This window comes from Nesoenas mayeri (genome assembly GCF_963082525.1).
Source record: "Nesoenas mayeri genome assembly, chromosome: 4".
NCBI classification, from domain to species: domain Eukaryota; kingdom Metazoa; phylum Chordata; class Aves; order Columbiformes; family Columbidae; genus Nesoenas; species Nesoenas mayeri.
Window position 1 is genome coordinate 19,719,356 of NC_137540.1, and position 23,909 is coordinate 19,743,264.

General features: G+C 36.9%; 1 protein-coding gene across 2 annotated transcripts in view; it reads right to left on the bottom strand.

Annotated features, from left to right (window-relative positions):
- INPP4B (inositol polyphosphate-4-phosphatase type II B) overlaps positions 1 to 23,909 on the bottom strand; it is a gene marked incomplete at its 3' end in the record, with an annotated part of 269,087 nt that overhangs the window by 20,643 nt on the left and 224,535 nt on the right. For both annotated transcript variants that reach the window (XM_080343115.1, XM_080343114.1), the window contains 5 exons: positions 23,250 to 23,367; positions 19,809 to 19,949; positions 16,536 to 16,633; positions 12,310 to 12,422; positions 7,525 to 7,679 (listed from right to left, as the gene is read on the bottom strand). In XM_080343115.1, coding sequence (XP_080199241.1) covers positions 7,525 to 7,679; positions 12,310 to 12,422; positions 16,536 to 16,633; positions 19,809 to 19,949; positions 23,250 to 23,367 — 625 coding nt within the window. The remainder of the gene's footprint in view (positions 1 to 7,524; positions 7,680 to 12,309; positions 12,423 to 16,535; positions 16,634 to 19,808; positions 19,950 to 23,249; positions 23,368 to 23,909) is intronic.

Sequence of the window (23,909 nt, forward strand, 5' to 3'; positions counted from 1 at the left end):
TACCACAATAATTCAGCTGTGGCACGTGGAGTTTTAACAGATAATAAATATGCATACATAACTTTTCCCACATACTATCTCACAAAACCTTAATAGAAATGAACGATAATAGGAAGAAACCTAGTATTACTCACCCTGAGTTTCTGATTTCAGGTAACACTGAGCCTTTCATGGAAGTTCTGAATAAGCAATAGCATAAGCACTAAAGTATTAACTGAATGAGACAATTAACGAAGTCTTCCATGGATGACTAGAAGAATCTCAAAAGTGAGCATCAAACAATATTTTGAGACAGTATGACTGCTTGCATGCTAGATTTGCCCAAGCATGGCAGGTAAAGTCCAGGAAAGCTGTAGTCCTGTAACCTAGGTATGACGAAGGTAACAGAAACATTTTACATTAGAAGGGCTTTTTTTAAGTGTAAACTGTGCAAGCACTTTCCTTTAATTAATCAAGATGCAATGTTTAAAGTCACAGTTGCACTATTAAGGAACCAAACACAGACTGTGGCACTAAACTAGAAAGCAAATTTGTTGGAGAGGGTTTTTTCATTTGGCTAGTTTTGAAAGCTAAGTGAGCACAGTATGCACCTGGTAATTAAATACATATCTTTCTCACTGTCTGTACTGAATAATTAAAACATTCACTGAGAGGGAAGGCAGAGCTCAACTCCCTACGCTCTCATTTGGATCAAGATAGGGCTAATATGGGGTAGTTAACAGATCATTCACCCTGTTGATATCTCAGTGAGGAATAAAAAGTACAAATCAAAGCAGAAAAATCAGAGTAGGGTGAGTTTTTTGTTTAAATTCCTTTAAATCTGGTTGTCAGTTGGAGAACTGTGTCACACACATCCTTAAGTGAAAGGGCAAGGACTTCCTTCAGCAAAAAGACCACAGGGAAGCAAGGTTTCTTTCTTATTGTCAGAAAACTAAAACCCAAACACAGTCAAACATTTTCCTTTTCAAAGGAAAAGGAACTTTTTTTTGGGCTCTAATACACTGCAATTGGTAAATTAGTATGCTTGACTATTCAGTAGTTAAAAATTGCTGTCAGGATCTGAGTCTTCTTGAAGTACCCAGCTTTCCAACATAATGATGGAGAAGCAAGTGCATTTCAAGGACTCACCCAGCTAATGCTGGTGTCAAAATTTAGAGGCAATACAGATTGCTTCTGATGGTACTGCCTTTTCCTCAGGGAGTGACAGAAAAACAAAGCATTTACTTTAGAAATTCTGTTTTACTGCCTGTTGGAAAGTTACATGTTTTGGTGAGGTAGCCTGGGGTCACATGTCTAAATACTCCTTGCAAAGTGGCAGAGTTTTTACTGTTTTCCCTTGAACACTCCTTTCCTCCCCAGTGATTAACCCAAGAATATTATTATAGGCTGCAGGGGAAGGGCAACTATAATTAAATTCGAATAATGCTTTCCATTAAGATTCTACTTTCAATTGTTAGTCCAACTAGTACCTCCCTGCTGAAGAGCAAGATTTGATATTCTGTACCAACGTAATAAAAGTACTAGAGACATAACTATCATAAGAGCCGTCTCCTGCTAGAATCTCAAATCACCTCTTCCTAACAAAGACTTGTTAAAATGCAGCAGGTACACACTTTGAGGATTCAATCTCTGTTGGAAGTCTGTGAGGTCAAGGGTTAGACAAGACTTTTCCTTGCTGTTCTTCTCCTTGGCAGATGATAACTGCTGCAATACAAAGCAAAAGCAATGAGGCAGGGGGACTCTCTCGGCTCTTCTCTCTATATAGTGACTGAAGCCAATGCCCAAGCTCTTGAAAAGAGAAGAGAAGACAGACAAAGCAGGGGAAGAAAGAGCTACCAGAGGGAAATATTCAAGCAATAGTCTGTTGTAAAAGAGGAAGATAATAAAGTACTCGTAAGTGTTCTCAGGGCTCTGACCAGGCTGTTGACCAGAAAGTAGTCTGAAATTAGAATTTGAGAACAGATTGAAGAAACAAGACACATGAGAAATGAAACTTCTGTAGTCAGCTAGAGAACATTCCCTCGCAAAACATGGACTCGAACATCTGACCCAAATGAAACAGAAAAAAAATGTGAGGGACTATATTACAGAACAACTGCAATTTTACTTATTTAATTTGCCCATGTAGGAGCCTGAACCTCACCAATGACATTCCTGAGCCTGCTATGGTGCAAATAAAGTGTGTTTGGGTTTCTTTGCTTTTTTTCCCTTGGTGCCCCTTTTTTTTGGTTGTTTGTTTTTGTTTTTTAAGTCTTAAAAAAAAAAATAGAACTGCTTGAAAGACACATTATAAAGATCATTTTTGTGAAACTGAGTAGTCATATTAGAAAACCTTAGACCTAACACAGCCTGTTCAAGCTACTGTTTGATATTTTGTCTGCAATGGTTGTCTGCCATTCTCCTTCCACAAGGATGCTCAGAAATAGACCTTTATTCTAAGGTCCAACAAGGTGCCAACTGCACTGATTCTTATTACATCTTGTGGCCATCTCACTCCATTTTGTATTCTTTTCCTCTGTACATGGTTGCTATTTTTAAAAAGCAGTAATTTAGTTTTAGAAAACAAAATTGATGGTTGATTCAACACATCAAAATTGGACTTTGCTGTTACTTAATGCCAGGCCCCTTTCAATACATTAGGTAATGTAAATCTTTCCATCTAAAGTTTGTACCTCAAAATATAAATGTTCAGTTTCCAAAGAACCATAGAATGATGAAAAAAAATCTATGTTGGAAGCCAGGCTCTCCCTTTAGAGTTTGTTTACACTGCACTAATACTCTCAGAAAAAAAAAAAAAAAAGGTCAGATGAGTTGGAAAAAGAGAAAAAGTTGGAAAAACAGATGGTTAGAGGAGAACATGTATTTCATCTTTTATGTGGTCCCTCACATGATGCATTTACTGCCACAAGCTCTCAGGTGCAGGGTAAATCTGGGATGTGAAAGATCTGCTGGTGGATCCCAGTCTCTCATCGTGTCCCTTTGCTCTAGTTTCCCAGTCCACGTAACAATCACAAGTAGGCCTTTCCATGGCCAAGGTCTCTGTCAGCCTAGAGCTGTGGATTCCACCCACAACGTCTGAAGGTCCCTGATTAAAGAGCTATTGCACCTACTCCTCCTTCTCAACTCACACATCATTAAGATTATCTTTAAGAAAAGGTTCCCTCAAACAGCTATTTGCTTCACAATTGGGCCATCAAAAGTCCATACCTTGTTGCCTAGACTATCCATTCTTTGTATTTGTCATTCAAACAGATTTTTGATAGGCAATTTGTCTAAAATAATCCAAAATATCCTTGACTGTTGTTTCAGGTGAAAAAAGTGTGTCCTACATTGAGTCAAATTTTGCATTTAATATCTGAAATATCTGACAGGTATTGTGCCCTGCTAAGAATGATTATTGGACTGAAAGCCTGAAGGCTTCGCTGTTGACAGGGGATTTGTCATTTTGTTTGCTCGGTTTTAGTTTTGAGGCTTTGTTGGAAAAAATGCTCAAAACCCAGGAGATTCTGAGGTTCCTCACAAAGGCCTCCAAAAGGGGCCTTGTCACTGAAACATTACAATTAAAAACGTTCAGAAAAAAAAAAAGTCAAATGAGTTTTACAGAACTGCTTCATAGTGTCCTGGCTGCCAGGGTCCAAACTCCCTTACACAGTCGTCAGCTCTAAAGACAAAACTGAGAACTGTGTGACAGATACTGCAATAAACTCAGGTAAATCAGTTTTGTCTCTTCACTGCCTCTTGGAATATAGTTGACATGAATGACAAGAAATAGCCACATATTTTTGAATGGAAAAATAAGAATACTGCTGTTCACAAAAAAAGGTCATTTGAAAGTGGCAGCAACATTATAAATATGATTCTAGCATGATGTGAAATGCAAGAACTTGATACAGAGAGGATAACATACTGATTTTCCTCATTCAGCACTATGAATGTCACTAAGATCAATGGAAATCACATACACGTACCAATAAAACTATAATATGTAGAATTATTTATGGAATAGCCGCTTCACATATACATTAGTTGTAGCATCATAATGGTTAGTTGCACCCAGAAGACAAAACCATATATTATTGTGATACAGCTTGAATTCCTATCATAATTTCACCATATTTTTCATAAGCCAGAAGAACAACTAATAGGATTTTTGCACAGTTTTTTTTTAAAGAAGCAATAAACATCACATAGTTTATCACTACAAGGCAGTGATTCCACTTACAAACCAAATGCTTAAATAGTGGCTACTGGCAGTATTTTCCAAAACAGCGCTGTGCAATGTACATGAAAGCACACAAACTGAAACATCTGAAATTGCCTCTGGTTTGCTCAAAATTCCAGGAACACTGAGAAGCTGAAAAGCAGCAGCACACACAAATCCAGCATCTCCAGACATCTGGTGGCAAAAAAAAAGCGCACTAACCCAAAAGCCCACACTTCCCTTTTACACCAACCACCAAAGCTGTGTCAACACTGGCAGGAAAAGAAAAAGCCTTGCAGCTACACAGGCACCTTCATAATTTTCATATCTCAAAATTATGACATTTCCAATAACAGCTGCTTTTGGAGCGTCATTTACTTTTGCAACTCACTTCGTTTCACAGTATTCTCTATCTCCTACTGTTAACTCTTGAAAGGAACCTTTCAAAGATCAATCCAATCTATTACGATTCTGGATGTTAAAATTGACTTTTTCTTGTCTACTTGCTCTTTCAAAAGGCTTAAAAGTGATTTGTGGCAATCATCATAATGGGATTTGATTGACAGAGTTTAACTAAGTAATCTAGAGAAGATTCATTGGGGAAAATGGATAAAACTGTAAATTAAATGGTGAACAGATATTTTCTCTGTCTGCTCTTAAAACAAAATAGGTTCTTTTAGACATGAAAATCTTTCTAAAAGCTTCTATATGCAGTCAATGAAAAGCTTAGAAACGCCCACCATAATCTTCCAAATAACACTTTGCAATAGTAATCAAATAAAAAGAAAGGATGAAAGGGCATCACGGCAACTACCAAACAAGTCTGGTGACCTTATTCACACAAACCTCAAAAACACAGCTGCCAAATTTTCCTCAAATACAATGCAGGAGCTTTAGTTGAAATGCTATTATTAATATATGTCTTCCTGTGGAAACTACAGCTTTCCTTCCACTTCTCTTTTGCCTGGTTGCTCTTTCCTTCTCAGTTTGCTCTCTCAAATTGTCCTTCTCTGCCCGCCACACGCAGAGCGCCCAGCTGCAGGATCCTGCTGTGTGGGAGCGGGAGGAAAGCCCAGCGCTGCCCCCACCGCTGTCCCGCAAGCACCTCCAGCCCCAGATGGGGTCCAACGGTCCATGCTGAATGTCTGGAGCAAAGACACCAAAAAAGCACTCAAAGGCAGCTTTTAAAACTGTCTGACCAACTCTCAGTGGTGGGACCATAGAGCTGAGTACCATGTATCCCCATTTGACATTTTTATTCTTCTGTTCTGACTTTTGGGACTTTACTCATCAGGCCATGAGAAAATAAAGTAACTTTGCAGCTCTTTTTTTTTTTTTTTTCTTTTTAATTAATCTCCAGTTGTACGAACAGCGTTATACAGATCTAGTTATTATCCCGATGCTGTAGGTTATTTTGTCTGTCACTGCCACTACTTGCAAGGCCCTTGCTTTAAGTCCCAGACAATCCTACTGCCAAAGTCAAAATTATTACCTTCCATCCAACATAGCAACTTCTTCAGTTCAAGGTTGTTTCAAGCACATTTACAAGATATTGGCAGGATAGAACTTCTCTGTTTTAAACTACAGCAAAAACATAAATTTAAAATTTTTGTGATGGTGCTTCAAGCTCATATACCCATCTGCTCATTTACTTTTTAAGTTCTCTCCAGATTTTTCCATGTTGGTCACAAATTCTTTTGTGACTCCAGTTTATTGTTATCTGTAAATGTATTTAATGTGTTAATCTTCTCAGCTCTCAGATCAATTATGTGATATAAAAGCACTCAAAGTCACTTACATTTTAGTCTACAAAAACCTACTACAGTTTTGTAATAGTGACTGAGTTTGCATAAATAGCAGGGCTTTAATTTTTTTTTTTAAATCAAGTTTATATCTGTGAAACTTTTCCAATGTACTACTCAATGCTATTCTAACATAATAATGATTTTATATAATTAGTTTGCCTGCGTGTTGTAACTTACTGTAACTTACTTTTGCATTTGGTGGAGACATAAAAGAAAAAAAACAACATATTTGAAATGCCAACACAAATGAAATTTAACACAGAAAACTGAGAAATTTTTCATTAATGATAAAACATGTAGTTATGAAAGACAGCACACAAGAGTCACTCACTCACTGATATATTGCAGAGATGAAGGGATTTATGTAAGCTAATGACACACAGAAAACGATACACCTCTGTTTAATACATCACGCTACACTAGCACCTTGCAACCCAGCTCTGCTTCTCAGCCATCTCAGTCCTGCACACTCACTCTTTGTAGGCATTACCTTTTTCCTTTAGAACACCTATCCTTTCCACAAGAAAAAAGGACCCTACATGTGTGAACCTACAGTATTAATTCACACATCAAACACCTAATCTGACAATACTAAATATTAAGGTCAAGAATAACAATCACAGACTTCAAGCATCATGGGTTACTTAAATATGATCTTTGCAAATCTGACATGCAAACAATTTGTGTTTCACGTAAGTGCTTCTTTGCAGGTTGACCAGAACATTTTCTACTAGTTTTGCAGTGACCTTTGCTATAAACTGTTTGAATATTTTGGATACATTTAAAAAATGCTTAGAGAAAATACAATCTAGTACTTATTAAAAGCCAATTATGAAAGTTTCTTTAGAAACATAGCATCTGGATTCACTTTATGATCAAAACTTGTTTGCTCTTTTTTTTTTTTTTTCCAAATATTCAGAAATCTTTACATCTTGTATTTACACATTTCTGATAACATCAGCCTCAATTTCTGCATAGTTGTAATTCACAATGAAACTTTGTTTTTAAGCACAGTAAAGATTTTATCAGACACAATGGCAACCACCATCAGTCTAAATATACTTGGGTGTGTTTTTCTTTTGTTTTTAGTGACGTGAACTAATAGGAACTACCATTTGTAACAAAAGCTTATGCTTCTTTCACAGTATTTGTCTAAACTTTATTTTATGAGTGTGTAAACATTTCAAAACTATTCTTAAAAAAGAAAATAACTTCTGTTTTTTAATAGGCCCATATAACGTTCTTAAAATTTTAAGCCTTATGAAAGCCTAAGAAACTGTTCAAATAACTCAGTCAAATTCTGCAGTTAGCGAAGTGACGCTTCACAGGGTTTCACGTATCTATCTCAGAAACTCTTAATTAGTGGTAAAACATGCAGTGGTAAAGCCCTTGCTGGGCAGTTCTCTGCTGGGTCGGGCCTGGGGCTCATCGCCCACCTGCAATCAGCTTTGGACACTAGTCCCACAGCTCCCAGCCGAGCTCCCAACACAAGGGACATGCAAGAGTATCTCCACATACCTTCTCATACAATCCAGCGCCTGAATAAAGAAGTCTTTGTGAAGCTGGTGCTCGTCCCTCAGGATGGAGCACTGCTCCAGCGTCACCGACATGGATGTCCGGTCTTTGGCACTTTTGCAGCAGGTGAAGCGGACTCCGTTCAGCTTGCGGCAAATCTGAAACACGGGCAGATGTCAAAGGGTTGCCTTTTCACACCTCGTGTTCTCTACACACTAGACAGGCTGTGAAACTCCCACAATTTTGCAATCACAGACAACGAATACAGAGAAGTACAATACTTTTCAAGAATAAAATCTCTATTGCAAGGTAGTAATTCAAACCTGAATCATATGGCTGCTGACGTGTGTCTTTGCAGTTAAATCAGTTATTAGCACTGCTTCAGGGAATTTCACGTTCTAAGGATTATGCCCATGTTGGCCTGATACAGTGCTACAAAAGGTGAAAAGGTGCTGAAGAGCAGTCTAAATTTATCTTTTGTTCATAAATTTGTAGCATTAACAGTCTAACAAAAATAGTACCAAAAGATTATAGCTACTGATCTATAGCCCATTTCCAATGTGTCCAAATGACACATTCTAAAAGCAGATCTTCAGAGCTTTCATCAGCAGGACAAGCCTACAAATAACCTGCCCACGGAGGAAAAAGGAGCCCTTATTGATTTTAGGAGAGCTGCACACAATCTTGTACTGCAGTAGCAACCAACTCTGCCTCCTGCCCACCCCAACACTCCTCAGGCAAGTGAAGCAAGAAACCAATGATGGATGCAGAAACAAAGAAAGAAAAAAAAATCTACTATTCTTAGTCCTAAGCATTTTAAGCAAGTTGCTCAAATGTCTACACTTAACAAGCCATTGTATCCAATTTCCTGCACTTGAAATAAAAGCTATTTGAGTTAGCTGAGACTATAAAAGGAAAAGTTGTTTCATTTTTTCCTCAATTTCTGTAACAACCACCCTATTCAATTAAAGCTTATTTGTCTGGAGATCTAATGACAGTTGAAAAAGATGAATAAAATCTTTGACAAGTCTTTTTAAACTCAGACATGTGAACATATAGGGCTCCTCATAAGGGTATGGATTCAGACACTTCTATGTACTGAATTTAAATATAGTCCTTATTTTCAACAGCTGAAGTGTTCAATGTGTGACCTCAAACTACTACAGCTTGACACAAGTGACTGCCATGGAGTGTCTACCTTCACTCTACTTTTTGACAAAATTTTAAGAAAGAATGGAAATGTGACGTATTTCAAGGACAATTTCTCATTTTAACAATAAAACTGTGCTTGTACCAGTCCATTAATTTATACTTTGGGTTGAAACAGTAGTTCATTAGGAAAAGAAAAAATTGAAGGAGATCTGGTGTGCCTGTGTATGGGTCTACCTTTCCTTCGATATGCTTTGTCCTAAGAAAAGAGAATACCCTCTGCCCAGCTGTGCTTGCTCCTAGCCCTGGACAATCTCAGCTGTAACAGCATCAAAAAAGGGAATAGTTATGAGAACAGGGCACAGCCATAAACAACAGCAATTAGGCCTGATCCTAAGGAACTTTTCGAGTGTTTACTCGGGATCTTGCAGGATGAAACTGGAACATGACCTTCATAATCTCACTTCAGCAAATAAGCACTTTGTAATCCATTAATTGCATTCTCAGAAATTCTATTAAAATCGATGGCCCAGACAAGACTTACAGTTTTTAAGGTCTTTTGTGATATCACAGTGAGGATAAATCTCAAAAGTTGAATCCAGGGAATTAATTAACTAAACCTAACTGTGAACCCAAAAAGTACAGGCTAGTAAAGGAGAACCTCTGAGTGTTTCTTCCTTCCCATAATTCAAAATTATAAATTTAAGTCTGTTTCAAAACTTGAGAAGCTGCACTGGGATTTTTAAAATGTACTGTAAGACTTTTTTTAAAGAAATATCAAGTAGAGCTGATAATGCTGTGAAAGCAGTTAACCGCTTAATTGAAAAGATTAATTCACTTTACAGTAGCCTCTTTTGAAGTTCGTGAGTCATATTGTGACTATTCAAACTGAAGGAGTCGTAAGAAAAAAACCCAGATAATTACTCTGGGTGGGTGATGGCCTCTCATGTGAAAGGGGGAGCTTGAATCCCACATCTGGGCTGACTGACAGCATACAGATCAAGTGCTGGCTACTGTGAGTCAGTTTGGACCTGAGCAGCATTCTAGGCACAACAAGCAAATGACCATAACCACAAGCTTATTTTGCACTGAAGTTCAATAGAAACATCTTGATCATTTTAAAGTGGAGTAAACAGAAGACAATCTGTTAATTCAAACAATTTCTAAAAAGTCTTTGCTTCTGACTTAAGAAGAAGAGTAGGTTAATCTGGTAGGCTAGTCCAGATAAATCCTCAGAGTGACTCAGTTCCCTAAGCAGCAGCAGTTAAAGTAAATAATTCAAATGGGTAAATACAGTGATCTGATGCTCTAAAAATGTAATAAGGGACAATACTAAATACATAGTAATATTGTATCAGAATGCACAGTTTATTATTAGTGTCCAGCTTGAATTTTATCCTCAATTTTGCTCATTTCTTCCCCAAATATTCTCAAGATATAGGAGGATAAGAAATAGACATATCATTCATTAGAGCCTTAGAAACTCTCCCTAATGAACATGGATTCAAATGATTAGGATTGTGGATAAGTTTAAAGATGGGATGATAAAAGCATATAAAACCATGGAGACTAAAACAAGGATAATCAATACTCTGATTATTTCTGCTGGTATGACACAGAAGATCAACGGTTCAGCTAAGTAAAAGCAAATACATAACATTTAAATCTCTGTCCCATTGTATTTAGAATAAGAAATATTTGTAATATCAACTTGCAAAAGCTGACTTTTAAAATGCAGATGTATTCTCACAGTCCATTACAAACAGGGATCACATGTAAGTGCGGATACATATGCATATCCATGTGGCATTCGTACATCTGCTGCAATAACCAGGTGATACCCTTAGATCAGGGAATCATGTCTTTCCAATAAATAAATGTAGCATAGTATAACAGCATGTAGATCAACAGGTCCAGAAATACTCATTTCATAAGGTTACAGTAAGGTAACATAACGAGAAATACAACACATGAAGGAAAAATCTGAACCAGTTGTCCAAAGAATGCTTTTTATCCATGAAAATATTTTCAGAAAATCCTGAAGAGATGGTAGAAGACAACTACCTATATCCAAATATTAAGTAAATTCTGTCATACTCTTTGTAGCTCATTTTACATTATCCTGTACAGATTTACCTTTTACTTATTCAAGAAGCAGTGTCTCATAGTAACTGCAGAACTGGTACTGCAAGAAAAGCTTACATTTTTACTCACAAAAGATTTATATGGCAATAGCATGTGATAATATTTATTAACCACAAACCAAAACACTATAAACAATATAAAAAAATACAGCAGTGTTATTAGTACAGAGACACAGTTAATATTGTCTTGTTCCTGGTCTTAATGAAAAGTCATGGAAAATTTTACTAATAATTTGTATAAAATATTTATTTGCCTTGACGGGTAAATGCATTTCACAGTTCCCCAAAATAAAAGGTCTTGCTTTGGTATCAGTAGATACCAAAGGCCTTGTTTGTATAAATAGGCAGAGCCACCCAAGGCACTTGTCTAAATCTAAGACAATTACCTGGTTGAATTTCACATTCCTGAAAAGCTTGTGCTCTTTATAAACACCTAAGGCTTGTTTGGTTTTTTTAACATGTATACAGAAAAACAGAGAACTGAGGAACAAAAAGGAATTATGTGAATAAAGCACATTATTATCCATTGTTCGATAAACATTTTTCTTTGTGTTCTCCTTGTGTCTGAATGTCTGCCCTTTGCATATAGTTTATTTTGTGTTACCATCAGTGGCCTTGGAGTGGCAGTCATAGTGACACTGGCTAAACCAAAAAAAACCCCACATCAAAAAACCCCAAACAAACATAAAATGTGATTGACTAAAAGTTGTACTGATACAATTAAAGACTTATTTATAAAACATTAGTACCTCAATTATAGAAAATCAAAAGTTGAGTGCAGCAATACTAAAAAAACACCAGGGCAAGTAATCATGTCCTGAATACAAACTCAAGGCTTATGGACATTAAACAATAAAAGGAAGAATTTTATATTGTCAAAGAATGGAAATGATTTTAAACAAAAAAGTTAGATACTGTAGCAGAATACTCTATTGTTTCTCTCATAGGAGGCCATAAATTTACATATATGCATGATCATCTACTGAATTGATTCTGCCCATCCTGGGGATGAGGGGATTCCTCTGTCTAAAAACAGACTCAGTCAGTTAAAGAAACAACATGCTCCAAAGGAAAAATCAAACCTCTTTTAGTCTGTTACACAGCTCAGTGAGATGAATGAAAAATCCAACATCTGGGACAAAACAACCCCAAGCAGCAGCACAGGTCATGGGCTCTGCAGAAAAGGGACTGGAAGACGTAGGGGATAATGAAGTGACCGAGACCATCTCTTGCTTTAAATTCTAGTCAGTTCTATCAGTTCAGAAAGTGAGAGAATGAAAATATCTGTACTTTAAGTGTAGGAAGACATATATTCATGAGTGGGATGAGAGACTGTCAGAATGGAAATGCTGAAGAGCCATTTCAGCACATCTACCTACTTTAACCACTGAGTTTTCCAATCTTACCCTTAAAACCCATGGCACTTAAAGTATCAGCAGGCATGTGAAAAGTAGTTCATCATGTGAATGTATTTGAAACAAGCAAGAGAGCTCACCGTTGCAGCCAGCCACATGATTTCTATATTCTTCCTCTTTTTGGCCTGGATATTTTGATGGAGATTTTCTAGCAATCCCTTTAAATCATTTTGTTCTTGAAAATGTGGCAGACCTGAAAAAAAGGAATTTTAAGGTTGCTCATTATGGAAAGACTGATGAGAGGGTTGTGCCACCTAAAGAATGCCCACATTAAAGAACATTACAGCCTTATTTAGGAAGAGAGGATGGAAAGCACCAGCTAAATATTTAGGGAACAAGCAAACCCTATTTCCTTCTAAGTACTGGGTTGCAGCCTGTAAGATCTTCACCATGGAAAATTAAAGTGCCTTCAATTTTTATCTTGTACATGGAAGGTGAAAACACTCAAATCTCTGCTGTAGTGCTGTTCATCAACTATTATAGACATTTAGTGGAAATAAATAGAGAAATAATTGAGTGTATTAAAACCTGCTTTGACAGGACGATTTTTTTGTTTTTAAGTAAAAATATTTTGTTTTTCAAAACAGAACATCTTGTTTTCATTTTAAAGTGATGCTTTAGTTCCTAATATAGCATAATGCACTAAATATGCTCCAAAAATTTTAGGGTATTTCTCAGTCTGAACATAATGGGACTTTAATTTTGAAATAGAAAAAAAATCCAAAATTCTACCTACTTGGCCTTGGTACGGCAGCTGAACTGAAGTTTTATTAATTGTACATGTCTATAGGGAATTCAAGAGTAAACATCTTAATCTGCTCTTTTGTTCTGTGTCTGTATATACTTTTTTTCCTTTATGTTATCTTTATGTTCATTAATACTGAAAATCAGTCGAAAGAATCAAAAGCTTTTTTTTAAAAAAGATATTTCTTCTTGTGATCGTGAAGTAAGAAGAAATTTAATAATCGTTATCACCAAAGAAAGTCTGAGAACCAGTGGAAGAAAAATGAAACCAAATTGATAAACTGATTCATTTTTTCAACAAGAAAAAGTAGGATGTGTCAATTCAGTGGGGAAAAACCCAAACCCCAAGCCTAAGATTTATACTCAATTCAAAGAGTAAAAATGAGACAACTACCAATGAAGGTCAAAATCCATTCTCCTAACGTGATCACAGCTGAAATGATCCCCCTTATCAACAGGCTTTTACCTTTTATCTCTGATGAATTCTGTAGTTTCCCTCATTTGTAATTCATAGTAAGAAGTAATTTAAATATACTCAAAAAGAACTATTCTAAAAATATTTAGGTTGTCTTTCCTACACTGTGCTGCCAAAAAGAAAAAGTGCAGAAAAAGTACAATGAAACTAGTTTTGTAATAATCTTAATGAAGATGGTTTTATTTGTGTATTACAATTCCTGATCATTCAATTAGGTAATATAGAGCATATGAAAATACATCACAACTTGCTAGACTATTATAGCTATCCTGCATCTGTCCGTTTAAAGCACATAACATACAATGAGCACTCTAAAAAGATGCTTCCAGATTATGAGAATGTATCACTAGGTAAGTGTTTTATTCCTTCAAAGCAGTTTTCCTTTGGTTCACAGCAGAAAATGCATCGTCTCAGAGAGATGACTTCACTGTAGCTAATCAAGATTCTTCTAATTCATAATATTGTCAAATGAGCTGCATCTTGACTGGCTGTGTACAATTGCTTCAATTCTTTGTGTCACAAAGTGGTATTGAACTGTCATATCATTCTCTTATATTTTAAAGGAGAGAAGCTTGAAAGTACAAAACAGATTTTATGTTGAAAATGCATATACTGCTACACACATTATGATGCTATGGAAGAAAATCTTCATTTGCTTGTAGGATCTCTATACCTTGGATGCCTCCCTTTTCTCCCACAGGCCAATACTTTGCAACATTGATGTTGCTGTGGGTGTTACGAATCAAACCAGCAACACCAAATACCACTTGCAACAGGAGTTTCTCTGATTTTATGCTTTCAGCTGTTTAAATTGAGTTCTAAGATGTTCTTTTCAATTAATTACATACTACCAAACAACCATTATGTATTTTTGAACCCCTGCTATCATTACCTACTGTATAAAAGCAGGACTATTTTGGCACCTAAAACACAACTACATTTGGTTGGCGTTTTTTGGTAGGAATATTTCTGGGACCACATTGTTTTTTATTGTTTTTAGAATTTCCTATTAGAGAATTTAAGAATGAAGAAACAGGAGAGTGTCAGAACACGTGTTCATCTGAAAGAAGAAAGTCAGTGTTTGGCATATGCAGTCACATGCAGCTAAAGACTTAATAATCAGGAACAGACAGAAAACTAGAACGTTATTGGCAATAGGAATTAAAGAGATGGGAGAAAAACTAATAGCAGAGGTGGCAGTAACTTTATGGGAGCGGCAAACTGAATTCTTTGAAATTGAATGTACCAATGGAGCATGAGGCAAGTGAGGCTGCCTAAGGATGGTGGACACAATGGCCTGGCCAACAGGGCTGCGACTCCTCACATTCTGGCTTTATGAGCACTATTTGTAACTAACAACTCCGTGAATTTTGTAGCACAGATTTGGCACTATAGGAAACTGTCTGGAAAGGTGTGACAAAACCATCAAGGAGCCATCAAAACTGAATGGCTCTCACTTGCCTACAACAATAGGGCTGCTGCCAGCTTGGAGGGGTTTATCTTCCTAAGAACTTGAGCATAGAGGTGGGGACATGGGGGAGGAACCCGAAGCCCTCCCACAGCTGAAGCTCAGAGTGCTTCACTTCTTTCCAGGGAGCTGGTTGAAAAGGCACATTCCTCCAAGCCAAAAGTGTGACTCCCTATAACAGCAGGGAGCTACTGGGAAGGTCAGTGGGACCAGAAGCTGCTTTGTGGTCTGTAAAAACTTGGACAATTAAGAGACTGAGATCTTAGAGGCAGAGAAAAATCCAGGTGGCAATAATAACCAGGAAAGATTCGATGAGTTCGACAATTATAGTTCTCAAAAGCCTGCATGGTCTGGAGGAAGTCCAGGAAGACTGTGTGGCTCACTAATAATCCTTCTGGAGGAAAACAGTACAAGGTTAGTTTCTATTAAGGAAAAGCAGCCAATACTTTCTGCACGCAAATTCTTGCTTTCTATAATCAAATCCATTTATGAGGTACCAGATCTACCTCAGAGCTACCCCCAGATAGGGTTAGTTTTTCTTGGCAGGATTCCCCTAAATTAATTACTAACTTTGTGTATGAGTTTTTCTGTAGAAATCTTAGAACTACTAGAGATGTGGGTGGATGGAAGGGCATACTGCCCACCCTTTAAGAACAGAACTTTCACTTTTGTCAAAATTACTAACAAATGGAAATTAACCTGATATAAAAGACAAGCATGTATACGTATACAGGGACACATTACACATAACTATGAGCACATACATGTAAATGGGTAATTTGCAACAACAATCAACACAAAATTTTCTGTAAGAGAACAGAAGCTCTGCATAGGATTTGAACCAGCAGTATTCATCATGAGGAGTTACACACGTCCTATAGGATGTCAGGTCTTTAGATTAAAAAGATTCTCTCTCCCAGCTCCTTATCCAAGGGGAAGGAGAGACCTAAATCCAAGGTATTTAAAATGAGCCTGTACAATTTGCAACATTTGGGAGTATGGCGATAAGAATACTTTAATAGGATTAGATTGATACAAATGGTATTTTCAGTGTTTGCTTTCAGCAATTGTAGCAACACAATAGTAATGTTTATGATATCGAATTTCTATAAAATTGGAATATAGGGCCTATCCTAACGGAACCATGCTACTAATGTCTGTGACATTATGATGTGGCTCATTGCTTGTATTTGCATCTGCAGATTTCTCAGTGGTTTGCCGTATCTTAATACATATTCAGAAATAAGAATCGACGGAATGACTGAAACTCATGAAAATTCCACTGAATATTTCTGTACAAACATAGTAGGTACAGACTGTCCTCTACTTGAAATATTTAAAAGCATATTATATTAATAATTTACAAGTGCTGTTTAGTTTATCATTACCTTGTTTCGCTCTCCCTGTAGTTTCTCCTATGGCCTTGGGCCTGCAATCACTACTTGCTTCAGCAGGGCTGTCTACAGGCACAAAGTGTTTAACTTTATGGAACGAGTTATGGGATTGAGGCCTAAATCTAAAAGCTGCACACTAATATTTTGCTAATATGATTTCCTTATAACCTTTCATCTATCAAACCTTTTCAAAGCTATTTGGGTATTGAATTATTTTGTACTCACAATCAGGAGGCATTTTTTCTGTAAACAGCTTGTAATATTCTTTTAGAAGTTGTAGGTTTTCCTGGTTAATGTTTTCCTGCAAAGTGGTATCTCCAAACCTATAAAAAGCAAAGTTAAAAAAAAAAAGCTGAATTATCCTTCAGAATGATTTCTTTACATAAAGAAATAACTTCGATTTTTTTTTTTCCTAACGCTGGACGTACTAGATTTTGTCAAATGTACAGTTGCTAATCTCTCATGTGCTTTGGAAGTAATATTTGGGAAGAAGGTGATTACAGATTACTCACGGATAATTCTTCCAAATACTTATGGACAAAGTAATCCACTTACAGACAAACATTCAATAAAGCACGTATTCTTTTTCCCTTCATGAATCCTGTCTAAATGCAAGGGGCTCTTTGTGGGAAAGCACACCAACTCCTGTATCTCCTACTGCTGCTGTTGCTTAGATCTATTAATTCCTACCAGAGCCGAACGATACTAAAGCTGCACAAGATGGAAGACGTGCAAGTGTCAGGATGAAACCCTTCTGAAGAAATAATTTCTGCTCTGTTCTGAGAATATTTGCTATAAATAGTCAAATTGATTACTTCTCTGGGCCCTTTCTGCCCTACACTGTTCCTGAGCTGCTAGTTATCTTGGTTTCTTGTCCCTGAAACCAATGAGAGAACCATTTCTCTGCTGCTGAGCAGTGATTTTGCTATTAAGCTTCACCGAGCGATGCCCCGCAGGCTCAGCAGACTTCAGCTGTGGGTGTCTCAGCTTGGGGGCTGCTCTGCAGGGCTGTGGCCAGGGCAGGTGGGTGCTCTAGGGCCTCTTGCAGCAGTCAGGAACACAGCACCCGAATCCTTGTTATCCTGCACCTCACAGGAACCCAGACAACATCAGGATGCCATTACGCTTATCCACAAACTGACTCCAGCTGTGGGGGCAAATCTTTTTCTCTCCAAGACCAAAATTTCTGCAACAGCCAAGTTTTACATAGCAAAATAACATAATAAAAAATAAAATAAAAAATAAAATAAAAAATAAAATAAAAAATAAAATAAAAAATAAAATAAAAAATAAAATAAAAAATAAAATCTCCTGATACCTCTACTATTTCTACTATGAGAGATATGATTCTAAAGACAGGAGTCCCTCCCTTAGGCAGTTAGCGCCAAGTATTTGGGACTCATCTTCAGAATAGCCATGAAATGAAGAAAATGAAGACAGAAAAGGAAATGGAGAAGTACAGACAGAGAGGCATGGACAGTTAAATGAGAAATTCAGGGAGACAAAACGGGACAAATCATGAGATACCAAAAGGTCCTGCTACATCATGCAGAAAGGAATCAAATATTTAAATGGCATAAAGAAGGAAAAAACTTGGCTGCTTCCTCAATAGCCATTGCAGCACTGCCACGTGAGAGTATTTCTTTTAAATCAGATATATTCTCAATTATGCTTTATTGAAATAAGAGATGCTTGCACCTAATAAAGTAACATTTTCTAGAAATTTATCACAAAACTTTCTTTCTATTCTCATGTTCATTTTCCCACCAAAAATACTTCTTGCCAAAAAGCATGTGCAGTGTTTCCAATCTCAAAGACAAATGTGCAGGTCTAGGAGTTAAGCAATAATTTGAAGGAAGTCTTATGTTTACATCTGGAAGTGCATGCAGAAAAGGCGTTTCTGCATGGAATAATCCAACTTGATTTGCTTGAGAGATATATATATAAATAATTATATCTATATTTATAGATTTTTCTTTCATTTATTGCTTTCTTTGTGCACAGTAAAATCATAATTGTGAACAAGGCTGCCATTCTTCCTGCCACTCCCCCTGCAAGTCAGATGTCTTTTCACACTGGCTCCTCTACAAGTCCCCACATATCCAGGCTCTTTCTAAATTGCATCAAATCTTTCTTCAGGACATTTGTAACATTCAGTCCTTCCTCTCTATCCTCCCCATGAAAGCTCTTGCAAACTTGTTTCTGCATTACTGCAAACTCCTCTTCTCTGATCTTGGAAATTGTAAAGTGTCCAATCCACAGCTGATTTTGTTGGTCTTGTATGCTATCACTTTGGCCATGTTACTCCTCTCATAGCATCACTTTCCCTTCTTTATGGCATCAAGAATAAGTTATTTTTGTTTTCAAGTAGGTTTCAAGTTGTGTAACCAACTACTCTCTCACTACTAAAACGCCAGTTTTTACTGTCTTCTGATTTAATCTATGTCTCCCATTTCCATTTTCTACCTAAATTTTCTCCCCCATCACCACAGTTTGGAGAAGACTCCCATAAACATCCACAAAGTTACCTGAATGTCATTCCTTAGGAGTCTTCCCTAAAAGATTCCTTTTACTTCGCTGTCTACAAAGAGCAGGACGTAAAACTCCTGTTGCATTTAACTTTTTGTCTATCATCCAGGTTAATGGTTTTTCACTGTCTCCCTCCATTTCCCCCCCTACCCTTAGATTGCTTTTGGTCTTGAGTTTGTACTGAATGCAATCTAAAGATAAGTAATCTGTCTCTTGGATGCAGTAAAAACCAAACAAATACACAAACCTCAAACAACATAATAACACACACAAAAAAATCCCAAACCAAACAAAACCCACAACAAAACGTATAGCTGTCTTATTGTTGATCACCTTGCAGTTTTAGCAGTGTACAAACTTGGTAATTTAATATGACTGACAGATACTCTTATCTTGGGGGAGAAAATTAATAAGTTGGCGAGACTTTGACTAATACTGTACTAATCAATTAGTTTCCAGCATTCTTTTCAGAGGAATAGTATTAACACAACAGAATTTTAACATAAACCTTCATGTTTCTACAAACATGTTACCTATTAATAACTACCACTTCTCAACCTCAGAAAAAAGCCGTAAAAAGCTGAGAAAAATGACCTCTTTCTAGCTTATGACTTATCCAGCATCTTGAACCCCAGCCTTTTAGACAATACTGTCTGAGAAGGCCAAAGTACACGAACAAACTTCTACATCTGTAAAATAAAAATTCATTTTAGATCTGTATCCAAGGGAAACTTGGTGTTGACTTTGTGAAATAAAGTCCTGCATGTGGTCATATCTTCACTTGGACTTTTCAATTATTTGGCAATGCTTCATGGCTTGTGCTTATTTCTTTTAATACTTTTTTAAATGCACCATGTCAACATGAGGAGCTCCAAGAGCAAATAACAAAACTGATTTCTTCTTAATCCTGAGAGATATCGTGTACTAACATGGCATACTTGGATAGAAAATTAAACATTTTTTTCTTACCTCTCTGCAAGCGTTTGCTGTTCATTGATTCCAACATTGAAGAGTACTGGATACATGCGAAGCAGCTTTCCTTCTTTAATCTCTTGCGGCAGCGACTCAAACATCTTTGCTGGAAGCTGGACTTCTATAATGTAATGTTCACTATGGAAAAGTAAAAGGGAAACTTATTTTCCCTTATGATGGGATTATCGATTGGCCTTACCTAATTATCGAGAAAATGCAGACTTATCAGGTTCCCCCTTCTTCCCTTAATTGTATTGAATCATAAAATGGGACAATTTAGCTTGCTTTTTTTTTTAAGAGAATAATGAAGCTATATTGAAAAAGGCATGTATATATAATCCTACACTCTTGATACGGAATTCTTTACTGAAGTGAAAATAGGACTAAAGATGAAAGCAGTAAATAAGTCTTCTACTATGGAAGTATCACTGATAACACCTCAAATCTTAAAATGTATCTTGCTGAGTTACAAAAACAACTGCCTTTCAGAAGCCAAAACCTGACCCTGTATCCACTTTAAATGTAATGTGGCCTTATAGAGCAAAAACCTTCCACAAAAAAACAGAGTAAAACTCCCATTTTCTTCAGTAGCTGGATTTCCCCCTGAGGATATAAAGCACCACTGTAACAACATTGACTCTGTGAAAATAATAATCGAAGGCACATTACAAAAAGACAAATGCTACTTTAGGAGAAGGGGTGTGATACATAGCGGTTCTGCTTTTATGGTCGTGTTTGGTCTGACTTGATGAAAAACATGTTACTTTGGCTATCACTCCAAATTCTGATCTTGAGGAACCCTCAAACTGAATTTCACCTGTCTTTGAGGACTGATGCCTGACACCACGACAGAAACAACAGCATGCTGCTAACTTCAGTTTTACTAGCCTCCTAACTGTTATTGAAGCAATTAGTCTAATTTAAAAAGAGCAGACTAGAAGTATTCAAAGAATTCAAAACACTGAAATCTGGAGGATTTGTTTGATATTAATTTAACAAAAACCTCTCAGGTTCTATGCTTCTACTTAAGTAAGAAACAAGAATACAAGCAGTAAATTTTATCACCATGTAGTTTATCTCTTTTATGGCTAGACTCAGTGGAGAGATACCAGGTGATTTTGGCATGAGATGGATAAGGTGGCTACTACATTTTCCAATGAGAAGGAAAAATCAGTACATAACTTTCAACATTTAAAGATCTCTCAGGAAAATAGGGTGGAGAAATCCAGTATGTTTAAGAGACTAAACAACAAATCGTCACCTCTTTCAGAACAAATTGTATAAATTTAGATGTTAGATATTTAAATGTATATTATTTCACTAAAACATGCCTGCTTAAGGAATGTGTCTTTGTTTGCCTTCTTTTCTAATATTTTTATTAGCACATATGAAGATGACAAACACTTGCAGTCCCATTAGAAAGCTTCTAATAATTACTCTCACACAACTGCAGGCCATGGACTACAGCTACTTGCAGCTGGCTGATATTACACACTCTTCATTCATTGCAATAAACACAAACAAATAATTTGCTTTGTAACAGAAAAAAAAAAATGCACCCATGGTCAGTCACTGCATCTCGGCTGGAAGGCGCTTTGCCCAGCTCAGCTTTCAGCTTCTTAGATCCCTTCAGCATGGCTGTGCCAGTCTGATCATGGCCTGTGTTGGTACCAAACCCTGTGTTGCCTCAAAGTTCATATGCACAACCAAATACATTCTACCAAAGGATTTTATAAAAGTAAGCATTAGCTACTTTTGCCTATTAGAAAAGAATATGAGTGCCTGAAGAGAACTTCATTTCACTGGATGCTCAGGGTCAGCCACCCACATGAGCAGGTGAGCCCACGGCTAGGCAATACCACGCTCTTTGGATTCATTTGTTCCTGTACATAGAATCTCAGTCTTAAGCACTTCCCTAGAAAAACAATTCGAAGTGAATACTCTGACTCTGCAAGATAAGAATTTGTAGCTTAATTTTATGTCTTGCATTTCTATAGTATTTAAGTCTCATTTTATCAAGCCACATCATATAAAAAATCCCGCTATAAAAATTGCGGGATTTTTAAACATTAATAAGAAAATAACTAATTCTCCCACTGTCTTCTCTTTAAGGGTGACTACCAATACTATCTGATAGGAGCTGTCATCACAGCTCTAAACATGAATTGGGCTCTTCCATGTACGCCTTAAAGATCTTTTTATTTATTTCTTTGCTTGTCTGATACCGATTCCATTCAGTGAATACCTGCCAGTGAGTACAGTACAGCAACCATAGGCAGTAACTCCTCTTCCTAAAGACGGACTACTCCATCAATCCAAAATGCCTGAGGCAGCTTAAAGCTCGAGTCTCTTTCAAGCCCAGGACCTCATAGCACGACAGTTCCGAGCACCGCAGTGATGGCAGCAAGCCAGTCAATGTAACTGCTGGAGATTTTAAGATTTTTTGACTGCTGTGATTTACAAAGGACCTATTTCTTCTGTTTTATCTATACACCATAATTAGTTCTAATTATTCCCAATGTGTTGCCTATCATACTCTGGCCTTCCTGCTATTTATTTCAATCCCTTCTCGGAAGGCCCATAGGATGAAAGTGAATCATCCCGAATAATTAAGTAAATCAGTGGTAAAAGCCCCCTTCAGAGAAAACATATCTTTTCTAAAAGTTGCTGCTTTTAGCTGAATTTAATTTAAAGTCTTCTTAAGAATAATGATACTATTAAGGAAGTGATTTCTGAAAAAGTAAACACATTTAGACCTTCAGACTAGAATAATAATGAAGTTGAAAACCCCATTCCTCGTGTGTAACAATTTTGTTAACCATCTTATAGCCACAATTAATGAAGTATTTCAGTTTATCTCCTGATATTCAGCAGTATTTAAGTGTGATGCATAATGTATTAGTAGCTTTATGCAAGGATTCATATGGCCAGTGAGATCTTCTGCAACTAAGATAGGCTTTATTTTTCAAAAGTGACCACTAAGTTTTGGCACCTGAGCTTTTCAGCTTCCATCTTCAGACAATCAAGGCCTAACCCTTAAAAGCTGGTTTCAATTGTCACACCAAAATACAAGTTATCAACACCTCAAAAATAAGGTTTCTTCAGTCACAAAAAATGTTGACCTTTTTGCTTCTTTTTGATTCAGTATCTACATACGAAAAATGAAAGAGAAACTCTGCACAACCCAGACATTATTTTGATTTATTTGTATTAATACTTGGAACTTTCAGCTTTTCACCAGGAAAGTAACCCCGAGCACATATCACTACTAGCTTTACAAATCCCTACTACCTCATTACATCTCCATTCACCTCATGAAAAGTAAAACTACCACACTTTCCACAGAATAGAACTTGGCAACAAGAAAACCGTTGTCTGTTTTTCACATGCTACACGTTAAAATTACATGCCATGGGCTCCAGGAACCAAAGTTCTTACCGCCTTCCAGTTATAATAGGCAAAAAGTCTTCTGATTTGGCTTCAATGATTTTAAACATTACTTTCTGCAAATCTGAAATTCCCACAGCCATGTCTTCTAGCATCCCTGCTTCTTCACCTGTGTGGAAAGATTACAGAGGTTATTAACAGAGTAGACAGATCAGTCACTGAATAGGTTATAATAAAGCAATATGGGGATTATATTTTCCAGTCTGTGCATCTCAAAATCACAGCCCTAAATCCACATTAAAGTAACCTACATAAAAGCAGACTGATTTTTTAGAACTGCTGGCAATTCTCTGTGGCCTAAATGATAACTATGAGTATTAAGCACCTGTGAAAATCAGCCAGCTCTGTATGTGCATAGAATAACCCCAGAAAAGCCATTTTTGTCTGTTCTGAAAGCGTTTTTAAGGACTGCCCTGCTGATGGAGGACAAAGGTTTAGAGAATAATGAGTAGCATGCAAAAGGCAGTCTGACAGCAATCTCCAAGTGAGGACTGCTCACTAAAGAGCTGCACAAATGCTAAATCCCACTACTTCGATCAAAATCTCTGATTTGTGGAAGGATTCCAATACATCTAGTTCAAAAGCATTTTGAAACATATGGCAGTTTCTCCCTCCAAATGTCCTTTTAAATACCTATCAAATGATTGCGCC